This window comes from Penicillium psychrofluorescens (assembly GCF_964197705.1).
Source record: "Penicillium psychrofluorescens genome assembly, chromosome: 2".
NCBI lineage: Eukaryota > Fungi > Ascomycota > Eurotiomycetes > Eurotiales > Aspergillaceae > Penicillium > Penicillium psychrofluorescens.
In genome coordinates, this window is record NC_133440.1 from 2,465,727 (window position 1) to 2,482,754 (window position 17,028).

General features: G+C 55.4%; 7 protein-coding genes across 7 annotated transcripts; 4 read left to right on the forward strand and 3 right to left on the reverse strand.

Annotated features, from left to right (window-relative positions):
* Positions 1-118: 118 nt before the first annotated feature.
* PFLUO_LOCUS3126 (uncharacterized protein) lies at positions 119-2,515 on the forward strand (the record flags this gene model as incomplete). The annotated part of the gene is made up of 1 exon (XM_073780340.1): positions 119-2,515. The coding sequence occupies one exon, from the start codon at positions 119-121 to the stop codon at positions 2,513-2,515; it is 2,397 nt and encodes a 798-aa protein (XP_073637204.1).
* Positions 2,516-2,747: 232 nt separating this feature from the next.
* Positions 2,748-4,961, forward strand: PFLUO_LOCUS3127 (uncharacterized protein; the record flags this gene model as incomplete). The annotated part of the gene is made up of 1 exon (XM_073780341.1): positions 2,748-4,961. The coding sequence occupies one exon, from the start codon at positions 2,748-2,750 to the stop codon at positions 4,959-4,961; it is 2,214 nt and encodes a 737-aa protein (XP_073637205.1).
* Positions 4,962-5,014: 53 nt separating this feature from the next.
* On the reverse strand, positions 5,015-6,463 carry PFLUO_LOCUS3128 (uncharacterized protein; the record flags this gene model as incomplete). Its single annotated transcript, XM_073780342.1, has 1 exon — positions 5,015-6,463. The coding sequence occupies one exon, from the start codon at positions 6,461-6,463 to the stop codon at positions 5,015-5,017; it is 1,449 nt and encodes a 482-aa protein (XP_073637206.1).
* Positions 6,464-6,975: 512 nt separating this feature from the next.
* PFLUO_LOCUS3129 (uncharacterized protein) lies at positions 6,976-8,858 on the reverse strand (the record flags this gene model as incomplete). Its single annotated transcript, XM_073780343.1, has 3 exons — positions 6,976-7,056; positions 7,108-7,271; positions 7,322-8,858. The coding sequence occupies 3 exons, from the start codon at positions 8,856-8,858 to the stop codon at positions 6,976-6,978; spliced, it is 1,782 nt and encodes a 593-aa protein (XP_073637207.1).
* A 795-nt stretch (positions 8,859-9,653) lies between these two features.
* PFLUO_LOCUS3130 (catalase A) lies at positions 9,654-11,436 on the forward strand (the record flags this gene model as incomplete). The annotated part of the gene is made up of 7 exons (XM_073780344.1): positions 9,654-9,684; positions 9,733-9,862; positions 9,913-10,147; positions 10,200-10,292; positions 10,341-10,760; positions 10,811-10,895; positions 10,958-11,436. The coding sequence occupies 7 exons, from the start codon at positions 9,654-9,656 to the stop codon at positions 11,434-11,436; spliced, it is 1,473 nt and encodes a 490-aa protein (XP_073637208.1).
* A 792-nt stretch (positions 11,437-12,228) lies between these two features.
* Positions 12,229-13,409, forward strand: PFLUO_LOCUS3131 (uncharacterized protein; the record flags this gene model as incomplete). The annotated part of the gene is made up of 2 exons (XM_073780346.1): positions 12,229-12,591; positions 12,666-13,409. 2 exons carry the CDS (start codon positions 12,229-12,231, stop codon positions 13,407-13,409), a joined length of 1,107 nt encoding a protein of 368 aa, XP_073637209.1.
* A 188-nt stretch (positions 13,410-13,597) lies between these two features.
* On the reverse strand, positions 13,598-16,441 carry PFLUO_LOCUS3132 (uncharacterized protein; the record flags this gene model as incomplete). Its single annotated transcript, XM_073780347.1, has 1 exon — positions 13,598-16,441. The coding sequence occupies one exon, from the start codon at positions 16,439-16,441 to the stop codon at positions 13,598-13,600; it is 2,844 nt and encodes a 947-aa protein (XP_073637210.1).
* Positions 16,442-17,028: the final 587 nt, after the last annotated feature.

A 17,028-nucleotide genomic window follows, 5' to 3' on the forward strand; every position in this document is an offset into this window, starting at 1 on the left:
TTCCCTCCTTTACACACCCTAGGGGCCTGTATCGTGGGTTTGCCGGAAATCGCTACTCATTCATTGACCAGTGGGAGATTGATGAGAGTCGGGACTGTTTGAACCTCAACCGATCACTATGGCCCCACTACTGGGCAATTGGGATGCCTCCGACTCCGGGCCATCATCCACACGCCCTGACACGGGGTCCTCATCATCCAAGAGCATCCTCTATGTCGATGCCTATGACTCTTTTTCCTACAATGTCGTCGCCATGCTCGAGGAAACGTTGGACGTGCGAGTCGCAGTAATGACGATCGACTCTGCCTGGCCTGATAACAGCATTGACGACTTTCTGCGTCACTACGAGGCAGTCGTGCTAGGCCCTGGTCCTGGCGATCCCAATTTTCCGAAAGATGTCGGCGTCATGAGAGATATTTGGGATCTTCATGATGCCGATTTACTGCCTGTTTTGGGCATTTGTCTGGGATTTCAGAGTCTGTGTCTTCATCACGATGTGTCCATTCAGAGGCTTCCTTATCCACTTCATGGACAGGTGCGCCGTATTACGACTACGCAGAGCGATATCTTTGAAGAACTGCCTGATACGGAGGTGACACTTTACCACTCTTTATACGCAAATGCGGATGCATCTTGCCCGAAAGATCTAGAGTTCCTTGCTTGGTTGTCCCTGGACGAAGATCAGAAAGGATGCCGACGGAAGTCTCTAATTCCAATGGCGGTTCGCCACCGAGAGAAGCCGTTCTGGGGAGTCCAGTTTCATCCCGAATCTTGCAAGTCCGAGAAGGATGCTTGCAGGACCTTGCTTCGCAATTGGTGGAAGATGTCTCTTGGATTCAACAAGTTGGTTGGGCGTGGGGGGTTTGGCACCCTCCCTGAAGCAATTATTAGCCCTCATGCTGAGACGGCTGCATTTCCGGATGCTGCTTACGAGATGCTAAAATGGAGTGCGTCGAGTTCGGCCACTTGTGCTTTTCGGACCTTTGCAAAGGGCGATCTGACGGCAGAGGCAATTAGTGAGGTGCTCAACCAGCCTGGCTCGCCGACTGTCGTGTTTCAATCGAATGGACGACATACCATCGTTTCAGTGCCCAGTCCTGGCTCCTGGCGGCTGGAGTACCATGTTGAATCGCAGGATTTGACACTGGATCAGCTGAACAAAGAATCAGCGGTTGAGAAGCCCTTGTCCGTGTCTCAGCTATGGGATGCCTTACGGTACCTGATGGAAATGAAGAAGGTCAACTCCGGTCACTCCCAGGTCCCCTTTTGGGGTGGCTTCCTAGGTTACTTTTCCTATGAGCTGGGCCTTACTTGTCTTCCTCATCCCAAAGATTCGATACAATCCTCCACGACGTACGACCACGCATCTAGCACAAACGGCTCTGTTCAAGATCCACCAGATGTCAGTTTACTATGGTGCGAACGAAGCGTTGTGATCGACAATAGCTCGGGCACTGTCGTTGTACAGTCCACCCGTGAATTGGATCATTCCCCTGGCTCCTGGCTCGATGAGACATCGAGTTTACTGCAGGCACATCATTCTGGGAGTGAAGACGCTACGGAGTTTTTGGATTCGATCCTACGTGAGGGTGTGGTCACATTTCCGGAGGAAGAGCAGTACAAGAGCCAAATCGAAGCATGCAAGGCGGAACTGGAGGCTGGGGAATCCTACGAGCTATGCTTGAGTTGTGAGACAGCCGTCTCACTAAGACCTGCAGCAACAGAGACAGACCGAGCGGTATTTCCGTGGGAGCTATACAAGCGCCTCAAGAGATACAATCCAGCTGCATTCAGCGCGTTTGCGCGACTGGGCGACGTCAAGATCGTCAGCAGCAGCCCAGAATGCTTCATCAACTGGGATCGCTTATCTACTCTCGAAATGAAGCCCATGAAAGGCACAGTGCGCAACTCGCCGGGCATGACCATGGAAAAAGCCCGCGAGATTCTGGGCTCAACCAAAGAGATGGCGGAAAACCTGATGATTGCCGATCTGATCCGACACGACCTGTACGGCATCTGCGGCTCTGGCGGCGTGCATGTCGAGAAGTTGCTCGAAGTTGAGGATCACGGCCGCGTTTTCTCCATGATCACCCATGTGAAAGGCGAAATTCGACCCGATCGTCTCGGCTGCGCCGTCCGGCATATGCCTCAGCTGAAAACTTCGAACATGGCCGTTCATGGCCTCACTGCTCTGCAGAAGTGCCTGCCTCCGGGATCGATGACCGGCGCGCCCAAGGAACGGTCTTGTATGCATCTTCGGCAGATCGAAGCCCGGAAGCGCGGGATATACTCGGGCGTCATGGGTTTTCTGGATCTCGGTGGCGGGGGAAGCTTCTCCGTTATGATCCGTACGGCTTTTGCATGCTTTGATGATCGCGATGATCGACCACACACCTGGCGAATTGGTGCTGGCGGCGCTATCACGACACTGAGCACGGCGGAGGGCGAATGGGATGAGATGCTGACCAAGTTGCGGACGGTCGGCACGGTTTTTATCCCGACCGTGAGCACATAGACCTATGCACAGGGGCATTTTCAACATTATTCTCGATTGATTCAACAATTAGCGAGGGCGTTAGGCATACAATTGAACATTTTCATAGAAAAATATACAAATCCTTCACAAACTGACCGACTGCTGACTCAACTGGTCGCCGCCCCCACGGGCCAATGCTGGTATGACAACATCGCCTCCGTCTCTTAGCCAAGTATTCCTCCTCAACGCTTCCTTACTGCCGACCGCGCCAATGTTCAAGAATTTCAAGGATAAACATGCCAACTTCTTTGAATCTAAACAATCCAATGCCTCCACCTCGGAGAGCGACAAGGGCCAAGACATAACCTCCGTCTTGGACCGGTCGCAGCGTGCCGATCTGACCTTGCTGGTGGCCGAGTCCGTGGAGTCGATGCGCATTCAAATCCAAGAGGTTTTTGAGGTGCCTGATAAGACGCCTCCGAAAGCTTCTCCCAATCGCTCTTCGGCGGAGAACTCCCCCGCAGAAACCGGAAAAGAAGAAGATACGCCACAGAATAGTGACACGCCTTCAAGTGAGAATGGCAGCTCGCAGCCTAGAAAACCAAGCCAGTCGGCCCAAAGAGCAGCACAGAGAGCTGAACGGAAGCGTCAAGCCAAAGCAAGGACGCTCTCTCATTTCGATGACTGGCGCGACGCCGTCTTGCTGCGAATTGGCGAAGCCGTCAACAAGGACGATGACAGCGAGGAGAAGCACCAAGAGCAAACGGAAGCCAATGAAAAGGCTCAAACGGAGGAACTCCCCCTGGACGAGGATCCGACCAGAATGGAAAAATTGCATGAAGTCTACCATCCCGTGGAGACGCCGTTGACCGAGCTTCCCAAGGCAACAAGGCTACTTATTCTCCACTCTCTGCTCCTTTTGCTGCTTAGTTTGGAGCACTACACAGCCTATTCGCGCATTCTTATGCTGCATGCTGCATCCAGCTTGGACATTGACATCAATATCCTCAATGAGGATGAAGTCAAAGTGGCTCGCGGGTTACTCGATACGGCTCTAGCACTATCATCAAACCCGGAAACTCAGCAGCAGGTCAAGAAAAGCGACGGCTCCCGGAAATGGAAGGTCGGCATCGCATCCGTGGCCGGTGCTGCTTTGATCGGCGTAACTGGCGGACTCGCCGCTCCCTTAGTGGCCGCGGGCATTGGAACCATCATGGGCGGACTGGGGCTCGGTGCAACCGCTGCGGCTGGTCTTCTGGGAACGCTGGCTAGCAGTGGAGTTGTGGTTGGTGGGTTGTTTGGAGCCTACGGTGGACGGATGACGGGACGGATGATGGACAAGTACGCCCGCGAGGTGGACGACTTTGCCTTCATCCCAATCCGTGGTCCGCGGAGACGCAGCAATGAGAAAGAAAGCGAAGCAGCTCGGCAGGATCATCGACTGCGGGTTACCATTGGCGTGACTGGGTGGGTGAGGGAGGAGTCGAACTTCGTGGTTCCGTGGCAGGTTGTGGGAGCCGATTCTGAAGTGTTTGGTCTCCGCTGGGAAATGGAGCCTTTGATGAAGCTCGGCAATGCAATCCGCGCCCTTGTCACCAGCGCGGCATGGTCGGTGGCTGGTCGTGAAGTCCTGGCCCACACCATTTTTGCTGGTATCATGTCTGCTGTGATGCTGCCGCTTGGTCTGCTGAAGATTGCTGGTGTCGTTGATAACCCGTTCAGCGTAGCCAAGGCCCGGGCAGACAAAGCAGGCGAGGTGCTTGCTGATGCACTGATCAATAAAGTTCAGGGCGAACGACCTGTCACTCTAATCGGGTACTCGTTAGGTTCTCGCTTGATTTTCTCTTGCCTTCAGAGTCTGGAGAGGAGAGGCGCTTACGGACTGGTCGAATCGGCCATCTTTATGGGATCCCCCACACCTTCCAATACCGACAACTGGCTCCGAATGCGCAGCGTGGTGAGTGGGCGTCTCATCAACGTGTTCTCTCAGAATGATTCTGTTCTCGCCTTTCTCTACCGGACCAGCAGCCTCCAGCTTGGTGTCGCGGGACTCCAAAAAGTCGAGGGTGTGCCAGGAGTGGAGAATATCGACATGAGCGAGTCTATCAGTGGCCACCTCCGGTATGAATACCTGCTGGGCAAAATCCTGACAACTATCGGGTTGCAGGACATCGACGCTCGCGAGATGGAACGGGAGGAAGCTGCCCTTGCTGAGGAGGATCGTATTGAAGAAGAGGAACGTCTGCGCAACGAGAAAAAGGCCGGAGTGAAAGATCGAGAGTCGTCTGCTGCAAAGGAGACTGTGAACAGTGAGGAAGGTGTTAGTGGCGAGGGGGATACACGACTCCAAAAACAGGTCGAGACGCAGACCCAGGAGCACATGAATCAGCACCGGACTCATCTGTTGGATCTGGATGATGACGGCAAAGACGACGACTACTCCAAACCATTGGTCGAAGATCCCTCCAAACATTCAGCCCTGTGAGCCTTCATTATTTGTGATTAGCTCAATGTATATACACGCCAATATAGATTTCATTATGACATCCATTCGGGAACATCCGAACCCAGCGGCTTGGACATTATATCCCAACCGGGCATTGCTCCCTCCACACGCGCTGCAGGTTTCAGAGCCGTAATCTCGCCAAAGGCAGAGGCTCTTGAGTCCAGATACTCGGCGAGATCATCATCGCCAAACGATATATCCTCACATTGAAACCCCGAGTTACCGGGATGCTGGCCCAGCGAGCGAAGATACTTCATAACTCCCGCCAAGGACACCTCAACCTTCCACGCAGACCCGGCGACTGTCCGATGATACAATGCTGCCATAACCCCCGACGCCAGGCAAAAACCCGCTCCGTGATCCAGCGCTTGGCACGGCATAACCCGTGCTGCCTCGCCAGCTCCAAAGTGCTCCGCCTCGGACACATTCATGCCCGAGCAAGTCTGAACCAGAGAATCAAAGCCCCGATTTTGGCTCCAAGGCCCATTACTCCCGTAGGCACATAGCTCTGCGTAAATGATGCGCGGGTTCACACCTGCCAGATCAGAAGGACCTAATCCCTTGGCTGTCAGACTGCCTGGCCGGTAATTCTGAATGAAAACATCTGCGTCGCGCACAAGGTCCAGTAGTTTGGCTTTTCCAGCAGCAGAATTCAGGTCAAGCTGGATAGTGCGCTTGCCACGACTGAGATCGCGGTCTAGAGGGGGTAAATCTGGCAATCCTGGTCCTGTCACCCAGAGCACGTCTGCACCGTGCGATGCCAGCGCCCGCCCAGCAACAGGGCCTGCAATCACCCGACTGAGATCTAGGACTCGGACTCCGCGTAGACATCGGTCATTAGCTGGTTTCAGCCACGGAGATAGACCCTTTGGGCCGTCGGAGGCTAGTCTGCGGATCTGAATAGGGAAGTCAGAGATAGCAGATGCCTGCGGATGAGCATCCCACTGTTCGTAAGAGCGGAGGGCAGCAATGACTCCTCCGGACTGAAATGCCGCCGTCTCCACCTCAACAGCAGAACGACTCTTCAATGCCTCGGCGACCTGGGCACGCGATGCATTGCTCGGTAATCGCAGTATATCTAGTGCGGCTTGTCGGTGGTGCATCCAGTTATCGTGGATACGCACATAACCATCGCGCGTGGCGTGCAACCCGCCGATTGGGCCCCATGGGTCTGGTGGCGGGTGACCATCGATGCGATAGAGGCGCTCAGACTTGAATTCGGCGCATGCGTGGCGAAGCGCTACTTGCACGGGCGGTGGGGATGACTTGCCGTTGCGAGTTGCATGAAATAGTGATGCTGCGAGAGCGGAAAGAGCTATTGTGCTTTGTGCTAGATGTCCGACTTTGAATGAGGACGGAAGTCCTGGGTCTGAGTTGGTGTCCGGCAGCTGGAGGGATTGCAGTGCTTGGTGGGGCAGGTCAAGGTGATCCCAGAGATGGGATATTGTGTCCGATGCGGTGAATTTTGTTCGGTCTGTCATTTTATTATATTGGTTGAAGTCGAGAATGTTGGTAGTAAGACGAACTACCTCGGCAAGGGACAAGCGGGGCGAATGGATCTACTGAACGGGCCCAAAGGAGTTTAGCTTGCCTAGTCCGCGCTTCACGAAGATCTTAAATGCAACACCGACACAACACCGGATTAGAAGTAAGTACTTATCTAACCAGTCGTAGCCGGCCGAGCAAGTGGAATTCGCACCCAATAGTGATAAAGCGCATAGGAAGCGGTATACGGTTTAGTTCTCACTTATCCAGGCCTTGGGGGATCTTTTAGGTTTTCATAGGTTAAAATGCAACTTTTCATGGGAAGACAATTCAAGTTCGATTGTGATAAGGTAAATATGTTTGTGTTCAAAATTAGAAATTTGCCAATAAACTGCAATGAAAAAAAAAGGAAAGAGAGGCTCTCATAGCTCTATTCCAGTGAACGGAGCTGTGGAAACTAATCTGTGAGCGACGATGCACTTCTCCATCTCGAGGCGATGGCTCTAAGTTAAAGTCTGCTAGAGACGAAGTACGGAATGCTCTTTGCCTCATAAAGATCCTTGTGCTCGGACTTGATGATATCCGCGGTCTAAAATACTGGTTAGTATTCTTGTGAACACCGACAGGGTTCATTACTCACCTTCTCGCCAATCATGTAAACCGAGTTTTGAATACGGCAGTCGGGAATCACAGGGATAACGGAAGCATCCGCAATTCTGAGGTTGCGCACCCCATGTACTCGGAGCTTCGAGTCAACAACACCTTGGTGGATGCTCTTGGAGAGTCGTGCCGTGCCGCATGGGTCTGAAAATTAAATTAGTGTTGTCACAAGTATTGGTGATAGGCAATCTTACGGAATCCGGTCTGGCTTCGATCCAGGACAGCCTTGTTCATCTCATCATCAGAATGGATAGGCATCTTCCAGGGATACTCCCGGACGACGATGTCTTTGAATCCAGCACCGTTGATCAAAACATCATGTGTCCAGCGCACACCCTCGCGCATTGCCAGAATGTCCAAGTCATTGGCAAAGAAGTTGAGATTGATGTTGGGCTGAACCAGGGCGTTTGTGCTGTTCAGGGTAACCTCACCCTCGGACAGGGGCCGGAGCAGGTCGACAATGACCGTCATAAAGCTTCCTTGCTCGGGCACAGGGTAGTGCCACTGGAATGCAGTGCTAAACAGGCCGACAAAGTCAAGCTCAAAGTGAGGCTGGCCCGCGGGCCCAAAGGGGTCTAGTCCACCATTCGCAGCCTTTGCCTCACGATAGGCGGGATACTTCTCCAGTCGTTCATCGATGCGGGGGAATCCTACAAGCTCCAAAAATCCAGAGCTTGCAGGACCCGTCTTTTCACGCTGGTATTTTTCCAATGCCTTGTCATTAAGAGGACCGGCGCGGAGGATGTGATCGTCCAGGCCATAACCATCCTTGATCTGAAGCACGAACGGAACAATTGGGTGGTCTAGGAGATGTTGACCAACATGAGGGGAGTCCACAACCGGGGTGATTCCGTGCTTAAGTAGTTCTGCGGCCGGGCCGACACCGCTCAGCATGAGAAGCTTGGGTGTCTCAAATACACCCTGAGACACAATCACTTCGCGGCTGGCATAAACACTGATCTCGGTGTTGGAAGCTTCGCTGATCACAGTGACACCGGAACAGATGCGTGTTGCCGGGTCGATGATCAACTGCTTCGACTGAACCCCATAGAGGATTGTCACGTTCGGCTTGTTCTTCAAGTACAGGAAGCTACCCTGGCGCACGCCCTTGTGGATGGTGTCCACACAGTGCGTGAGGCCTTTCATTTCACCAGAAAAGATGTCCTCCGTCAGAGGCTGGCCCTTCGAGACCCACGCTTCGGTAAGCGCATCGCGGAACGGCTGCATCTCCGGCACCAGGTCGGCATGGGAGATCTGCACAGGACCTCCGGTCCCAATCTTGCTCAGTTCGGCCGGATACAACTTCTCATCGTCATGGTAGGTGGCGCACTTGCGCAGATATTCCACGCAGCTGTCCCAGTTCCAGTCTCGACCTCCAAATTTCTCCCAGTCGTCAAAGGTAGGCTTCGAGCCTGGGATCCAAGTGAAGTAATTGGCACACGTACTTCCACCAAGGGCCTTTCCGCGGGTGTTGGGTTTTTCGATGCGTTCGTAGTCGTCGCGCTTGATCATAGTCGTCTTGTATGCCCAGTCATACTTGCTTCCACGAAGGGTGAATGCTTTGGACGGCGTGATAATTTCTTCGATTTGGTCGGGGTTCGGAATACCAGCTTCAACAACCAGAACGCGGACGTCGGGGTTTTCGGCAAGGCGACCAGCAACGGCATTGCCGGCCGTGCCGCCGCCAACGACAATAAAGTCGTACTCAGAGCCGTTGGAAACGGTTGCCATGATTTGAGCTTGGTCTGTTGCAAGGAAGCCGGTTAAAGAGGGGCTTTTTTCGATGTCTAGCAGAAATTGATGAGGCCAAACTTTGCTTTTATATTATTATGTGGTCAATTCTTGCCGAATGCCGATTAATGAAATGGCGAGGTATTGGTAGTACTACCGAATACGGTTAGTTAGCAACTTTGTGGAACGCGGGTCTGCAACCATTGTCGTCACTGTGTAGGCTCCAAGTCAGCGATCATTGACCCCTCATGAGGGGAGAGGAGAAGAGGATCTCCGCACGAATCTGTCAGCTACTGAATCACGGTCACAGTCGCTGTAACGTGCGTAGTCGGATTTAATGCCGAGCCCGGCAAAGACTCGGTGGTGACTCGGCCCCAACGGTACGTAAATCTCGGCCCGCAAAGACTGAATTTAAGGTTTCGACCAATCACATTATTTCCATTTCTATACGCCATCGGGCTACCCACTGTGGACTTTTCGCAATGTGACACTCCTTGCATTCCATCCATTTACATAAGATCATACCGGAGTGCCGTTCAACCGACAGGCTTTCGGGGTTACGACATGGGATAGTGGATGCGCGAGGCGTTGAGGGGATCTTTTGTCCAGTTTCCTCCTACCCCTCACGTAAAACTATACCAGGGATATCTCGGATACTGATCCAAGTCTTTGTCATCGAAGCTGTCTTTATAATTAGTTATAGACTTGGGATATAAATTGATGAAGACGAACCCACTCCCCTAGGGATAGAGCATCCACATCTCCGTATCTGGCACGCCCGAACAAGAATTCGCCATGCCGAACCCTGTCTTCACGTTGGCAGAAGGTACAATACTTGAATCAACATAATGCTCTCCTGCTAACATCCTGCAAGGCCAGCCAGTTGCAAACCCATCGGTCAGCACTACGTTGCCTACTTTTGGTGGCGGAGGTCACACGACCTTGGGTGACACACTCCTCATTGAGACGCTTTCGCACTTTAACCGTGAACGGATCCCTGAACGGTCAGGAACCATTCCATCCGCATTGTGAGAGTATAGCTAACACCGGATAGAGTTGTTCATGCCAAAGCTGCGGGCGCTTGGGGCGAGTTCGAAGTGACCAATAATATATCCTCTCTCACGTCGGCCAAGTTCCTCAACGGTGTGGGCAAGAAAACTCCAGTCCTGTTTCGCCTCAGCACCACTGGCGGCGAAAAAGGCAGCGCAGACACTGTTCGGGACGTGCGAGGTTTCTCTGTCAAGTTTTTCACGGAGGAAGGCAATCATGACATTGTGGGGAATCATGTTGTAAGTCTTCGTTCCTTGGTCTTTTCCATCTCTGGTTCTAATTCATTCCAAGCCGGTGTTCTTCGTGCGCGATCCGATTAGGTTTCCATCCCTTAATAGAAGTCACAAAAGGCATCCTGCCACCAACCGGCCGGATTGGACCATGGTGAGTGCTATTTGATGTCTCTACTTGCCGGTGAAGCTAACCATTTAGTTCTGGGACTTTCACGCCAACCAGCCGGAGAGTGTCCACACTTTGATGCACTTGTTCGGCTCTCGTGGTATTCCCGATTCGATCCGTCGAGTGTCAGGCTTTGGTGTGCATACCTTCAAGTTGGTGGCAGCGGATGGCAGGTTCCGCTACTGCAAATTCCACTTCCGACCGACTCAAAGCTTCACCCATTTCTCTGGACAAGATGCCACTCGCATGGCTGGGGCAAATGCCGATTTTCATACCCAGGACCTGTGGGATGCCATCTCTCGTGGACAGTTTCCGGCCTGGAAACTGTACGTGCAGGTGATGGAGCCCGAGCAGGCCGAGACCTACGGCCGCGCTCTTTTTGATGTCACCAAGATCTGGCCCCACAAGGACTTTCCCTTGATTGAAGTCGGCCAGATGACTCTAAACAAGAATGTAAGATTGGATTCTACGGGAAGGAAGAAGTACATGCTGATGAAATCCAGCCGGAAAATTATTTTGCGGAGATCGAACAAGCGGCATTCTCGCCTTCCAACATGGTCCCTGGTATCGCAATGACACCTGATCCGAGTAAGCATACCCGGGAATTGCTCTGGTGTTTGACAGGATACTGAAGACCCCTGCCTGTATAGTGTTGCAGGCGCGCATGTTTGCCTATCCCGACGCTCAACGATACCGCTTGGGGGTAAACTACACCCAGCTCCCTCCCAACCGTGCAATCTGCCCGGTCTACGCGCCTTTTGAGCGTGATGGTTACGGGACCGTGACCCGGAACTATGGAGGGGACCCGAACTACGTGCGCAGTACGTTGAGTCCCGGCGTACCCAGCCAGGTGGTTTCCGACGTGCGACACACCGAGCGCATCCTACATCATGCCGCCCTCGGCCAGAATGAGATTGTGGTGGATGATGAGGATTACCTCCAGCCACGAGAGCTGTGGAACAGGGTCTTTGACGAGGCCGAGAGAAGGCAGTGGGTGGCGAATGTGTCGGAGACCTTGGAGGAGGTGCCTGCACAGCTGAGGGAAGCTGTCATGGCGATGTTCAGCAAGGTCGACCCTCGGATTGGCCAATTGATAGGCGCTAAGATCAAGAGTAGCTCGCACCTTTGAGCGCTGAGATGTGTTGTTTGTATGTCACGAAATGGAAGAATCTACCGCGTCTTACTGTGAATCTTGATTGGTTTCATCAACACCCAACTAACGACTGATCTTGCGAAGAGCGTGACCGAAGCGAAAAGGGCAACCGATAAGAGGGAGGATAGGGCGACGAATGGGAGCCAGGCTGGCGGGAGATTGGGTGTGATCGCCGCCTACCTTGGCAGCTCCGATGGGAAACTCTTTCTCTCTTCTCACTCCCGACTGGCAACATGAAAAGAGCCTGGGGTACTTTTACGATTCACCCTGATCTGCGAAGACGGGCACGGATCTCAACTATCCATTCGACGTCATTTTATGCTTCGAAGGCGAATCTCGAATCAGCCGGGAGCAGACCGATAGCCGTATTCGGACCAGCCCTACTCGGGTCGAGCCGGTGTCTCTGCAGCCATGACTGATACGATGCAACCTCGCTTGAGGCTGACGCCTCGCCGTGCGGGCTAAAATCTGACCTCAGAGCCCGGACGCCTCTTCCGTCTCACCTGCCTGCTTATCTCAAAACGGGATAGGTTCACACGAGACTTACTGCTCTGCCTATGCCCATGTCACTGGCCCACCACCGCTGCCGCTCCCTGCAGGTCTGCAGGAAGACAAAAGCACCTGAAGAGGGTCAGATCTCCCAATCAGACGGATCGGCAGCCCATCGTGGAGTCCCGATCTTAGTCGGACCGCTAGCACATATAAGGAACATGGGTGCCGTGCCACCACCGGAGCCAAGCATGTCTGGTCTGCTCTTGTCTGCTTGCCATGGCCTCGCACATCCCAGGCTGTCGCATGCGGTCGGCGTGCAACGCCTGCCACTTCGCTAAGCTGCGCTGCTCAGGTGGTTCGCCCTGTGCCAACTGCCAGATGTCCGACCAGCAGTGCGCCTACAGCCTGTCCAACCGGCTGGGGCGGCCCAAGGGTGTCAAAAACAAGCGAGCGGCCGGCGACTCTGCGCACGCGACATCCACCCGGTCGAATCTGCAAGAGGCCACCTCCAAGCGACCGGCGACGAACAGCCACGACCTTCCCACGGCGACGAGCGCGGAGCCGGAGGGGATGACCGATCTCGATCGCCTGGTCCACGCGAGTTATCCCGTATTGCCGGACGAGCTTGACCTTTTTACCGTATGAACCTCGACCTGCTCCCCCGCCCGATATTTTAATTGCTTCTGGGCTAACATGACGCATATCTGTGCCAGGCCTTTGCAGACTATCCTGGTGATCTCCCGCCGCTGCCGCACAAGTCGGCAGGTGGATATGTGACGCCGTCCAACAGCATCCACGATGACGCCGCCACGCTCGAGGTCTCCCGCCACTGCATCTGCGCCCAGCAACACGCCGACCTGCTCGCTCATCTTCGCATGGTGCGCCAGCAGCTGGCCCCAATCTCCGTGGACGTCCTGCTGGCGGCGGGCCACCGGACCCTAGCCACATGGAAGCACTTCAGCCAGTGTCTGGCGTGCAGCAGACCCGTCAACGAAGAGACCATGCTCCTCTCTGCCATCAGCCTGCACAGCATGCTGCGTCTGCTGCAGGCCTTCTCCTCGTGTGTCGTGGCCGAACACCCGGCGACCACCAGCCTGGTGTCCCCGTCCTTGGAGGATCCCGACGGCCCGCTGAGCATGACCATCGGCGGATACCAAATCGAAGGGGACGAGCGACACATGGTCGGGAACATGCTGGCGCTGCATACGCTGAACCGCATCGAGTTTGCCGGCTCATGCCTCGCGGAGCGCGTCGCCAGCTGCACGCGGTCGGGCACGCCGTCGGCAGAGAAAATGCCCTCGAAGTGGACGGCACCAGACGACAGTGAGCTGGAGAGTGACCTACAGCCGGTGCAGGTAATCCTGCAAGCAATGGAAGCGGCGACCAGGAAGTTGAACCAGGCTCTACAGTGGAAACATCGCATGGCGACGATGAAGATGTACGGGGGGATGGGATAGTGATCGACAGAAACGCAGACACAGTAGAAACGATAGAAACAGTAAACAGCAGTCTATTTAATACAATATATCGCTAGTTAGATAGAGATAGAAACGAATTCCCACGTTGCTTGCGCCTACAAACCAAATATCAACATAGTTACTAATCCCCAATTGTCTAAGTTAACTAACTTGACGAACTATTCTGACTAGACCCCCCTCGCCTCCATCCTGGCCCGCAGAATCCGATAGAAGGCGCCGACGTGCTCGGGCGCCAGCAATGTGTAATGATGCCCCGGCACCTCGTGGAACTGCACGTCGTCGACAAAGTGTGTCCAGCGCGACAGCTTCTGCTCCAGCCAGTCCCTCTTGGTGCTCGCCACCGCCTCAATCGGCTGCCCGTACAGCACCTCCAGCGTCGGCACGCAGCCTTGGGGCTCGTACTCGCGCGCAATGGTGTGTGAGTTTAACGCCAGGCTAGTCCACGTCGCCAGCCGGCTCTTGTCCAGGCCGAACTCCTCCAAGCGGTGATCCGATGCCGACGCCAGGAGCAGATCCACCAGCTGGTCCTTGTCGGTGTCGTCTTCTAGCCCTCCTCCGACAGCCCGCAATTGAGCGACCACCGTGGCCTCCGCCTCGGCGCTGGGCAGCAGGTCGAAGAAACGCGCCAGCGTCAGCAGCACGTCCGCCCAGCCGCCGTGGCGCATGCGCTCCTTGATGTGCGGCGGCTGGTCAAACACCGCCAGGAAAGGTATCGCGAATCCGTCCTGCCGTAGCTGCTTGGCGATCTCGAATGCCACCGTGCCGCCGTACGAGTAGCCGGCGATGGCGTACGGCCCGACGGGCTGCACGCGCTGGATCGCCCCGCGGTAAGCATCTACCATCTCGTCCACACTACTGAAGAAGGGCTCCCCGTCAAACCCCCGCGCGCGCAGCGCATACACCGGTCGGTCCGTGAACCGGTTGGCCAGGTGCAAGAAGATCAATACCTCGCCAACGCCCGGGTGGACCAGCCACAGGGGAGTTTTGTTGCCCCCCGAGCGGAGAGTGACCACCGGGTCATAGGGCTTGCTAGACCGATCTGTGGCAGACGGGTCTAGAGCCGCGGCGAGGCCTTCAATTGTCGGGTGTCCGATGATGGTTGTGACGGCGATGCGGTCCGGCAGGTCCGGCTCATTCTGCAGCAGCCACTTAACCTGGAATAGCTCCAGCGACGAGCAGCCCAGATCGAACAAATTGGCCTGGATGCCCAGCTCTGCACGAGACGCCACGAACACCTCGGCGAACACCCCCTGCACTGCCACCTCCGCGGGCGTGGTGGCCTGCAGCAGCGGGCCGCTGGTGGCTTGCCCCAGGAACTCCTCGTCCTGTTGGATACTGGGGTCGTACATGCCGGCCTCGAACGCCTTCCTGATCTTGGCGCGCGAGAGCTTCCCCAGGGCGGACTTGGGCAGGAACACCCGGTCCAGCGGGATGATGCGATGTGGCCGCGCCATGCAGTGGTTCATGACGACCGTGCGAATTGCATTGCGCGTGCTCACGCGCGCAGAGACGTCGTCCACGGCGTAGGTGGGCAGATACACCACGCAGAGCGTTTCAGACGCTGCCCCCGGCACCCGGTAGGGGAAGATGGCCGTATACGACATCGCCATACCGGGGATGCGCGCGTCCTCGATAGCACCCTCGATCTCGTGCGGGTAGTATTTGAGGCCGTTGATGTTGATCGACTCCTTGCCGCGGCCGACCAGATGCAGCCGCTGGTTCTCGTCCAGGAAGGCCAAGTCGCCTGTAACAAACCAACCGTCCGTCGTGAAGGCCTCCAGCGTCGCGGCGGCGTTGTTGAAGTAGTCCTTGAACACGTTAGAGCCGCGCACCTCCAGATGGCCGGTCTCGTTGGCGGCGCAGAGCCGGCCTTCGGCGTCGCGCACCCGCATCTCCATGCCCGGGATGCAGTAGCCTAGCGAGGTGAACTCTCGGCCATGCACAAGGTCGCCCCCGGGGCAGTCTTTGCTGTAGATACTCCCGGCACAGGTCTCAGTCATGCCGAATCCGGGTCGGATGAAATCGCAAGGGGCCCCCAGCGGCTGGAGCAGCTTGGTCAGGGAGGCACACAGGGCCGTCGAGTTGGCTTCTCCGCCGGAGATCAGGCAGTGCAGAGATGAGACATCTGGGAGCCCTCGGGCGGCGTCTGCATCGACCGATCCATGCGGCAGGATATTCTCGAGGGTCTTCTTCACGGTTGCGAGGAAGAAGTTGGGCGCGAACGTGTATCCTACTGCGTGCCGCTCGACGAGCCGCAAGAACGCAAGCGGGTTGGCCAGAAGGTCGCCGGCGTGGACGTGCACCTGGTCCGCACCCAGGGCCATTGCATGCAAATGGACCTCCGTGAGGTTGGCAACGTGATCCATGCCGATCCAGTTCAGAAAAACCTCGTCGCGATGCGTGCCGTGATACGCGGCTTTGCTCGCGACGGCATGCAGCATCTGGCCGTGGCGCAGCGCAACGGCTTTGGCGTTCCCAGTGCTCCCAGAAGTCAGCATTAGGGCAGCCAGGTCCTTAGGTGACTGCGTATACCCGTTGTTCGAGATGTACTCGGCCAGGAGTGGAGCCTGGTGGGCTGTCAGATCCTCGACCGTGTGAATGATGAGTCCGGGCAGGTCGAGGAACTCGGACACAAGATGCTCCCTGGTCAACACGACGGGACTCTGCAGGACTTCTTGCAGATGCAGCAGGTGCTTGCGCCGCTGGTCGAGGTTGTTGGTGAACGGCGTCGAGATAGCAGGCACTTGGCCGGCCGCCAGCACCGCCCACAGCCAGCGGACGTTGTCTTCATGGTTATCTAGGTGGATGAGGACGATTGTCTCTGGTGTCAGGCCGGGGATGGTCTTGACCGAGTTTCCCAGGACAATCGCGTCGCCCAGGAGTTCGGGATACGTGATTCTGATGGGCTCGCCTTCCGTCTGTCCAGGCGGGTAGATCGAGAGGCCCTTCTCGGGTGCGGAACGAGCAGCCCTGGTTAGGGCTTCGAGCAGGTTTTTTGGCACAGGAGCCATGATGGGGACGTGTATACTCAGTTGATGGACAAGAAACACTTAACCAAGCGTACTGAACATCCCCGCAATGTCGGTTGCGGCCTCATTCGTGATAGTCGTCCATGGGACCATGTTCATCCAGCTTATATGGTTCCCACCCTGGGCCGATTATTCCACTCCATCTGACATCGCGATGGTTGAAAATCGAGACTGCCGACGATAAACGGCGCTACAGCCCTGAGGCTTGGCTCTGCAAGTGGAATCTCGCCGACCTCGAATGGGGACATTATCTGGCGATGGGGCTGCCGAATGGGCCGATAAGTCTCCTGTTAGATGGCGCTTTGTAGTGCTTACTAGAGCGATGTTCAGCCATGCCCGGCTAGCTAAGGCAGCGACTTATCGTGTTCGTCCGAATGGCCCCATCCGTTAGACTGACTAGAAGGGACTAACTTGTCCTGATGCAGGCCTGTTTCTTGATGGCCTGGATCAATGCAGCTTTTCCTGATCCGGATCCCGTCTGCAGTCAGCGGATCGCCGTCACAGGCGTTGGGGCCATGTCGTCTACGATCTAGAACAGCATTGCTGAGGTGCAAGTGTCCCTGGTCGAA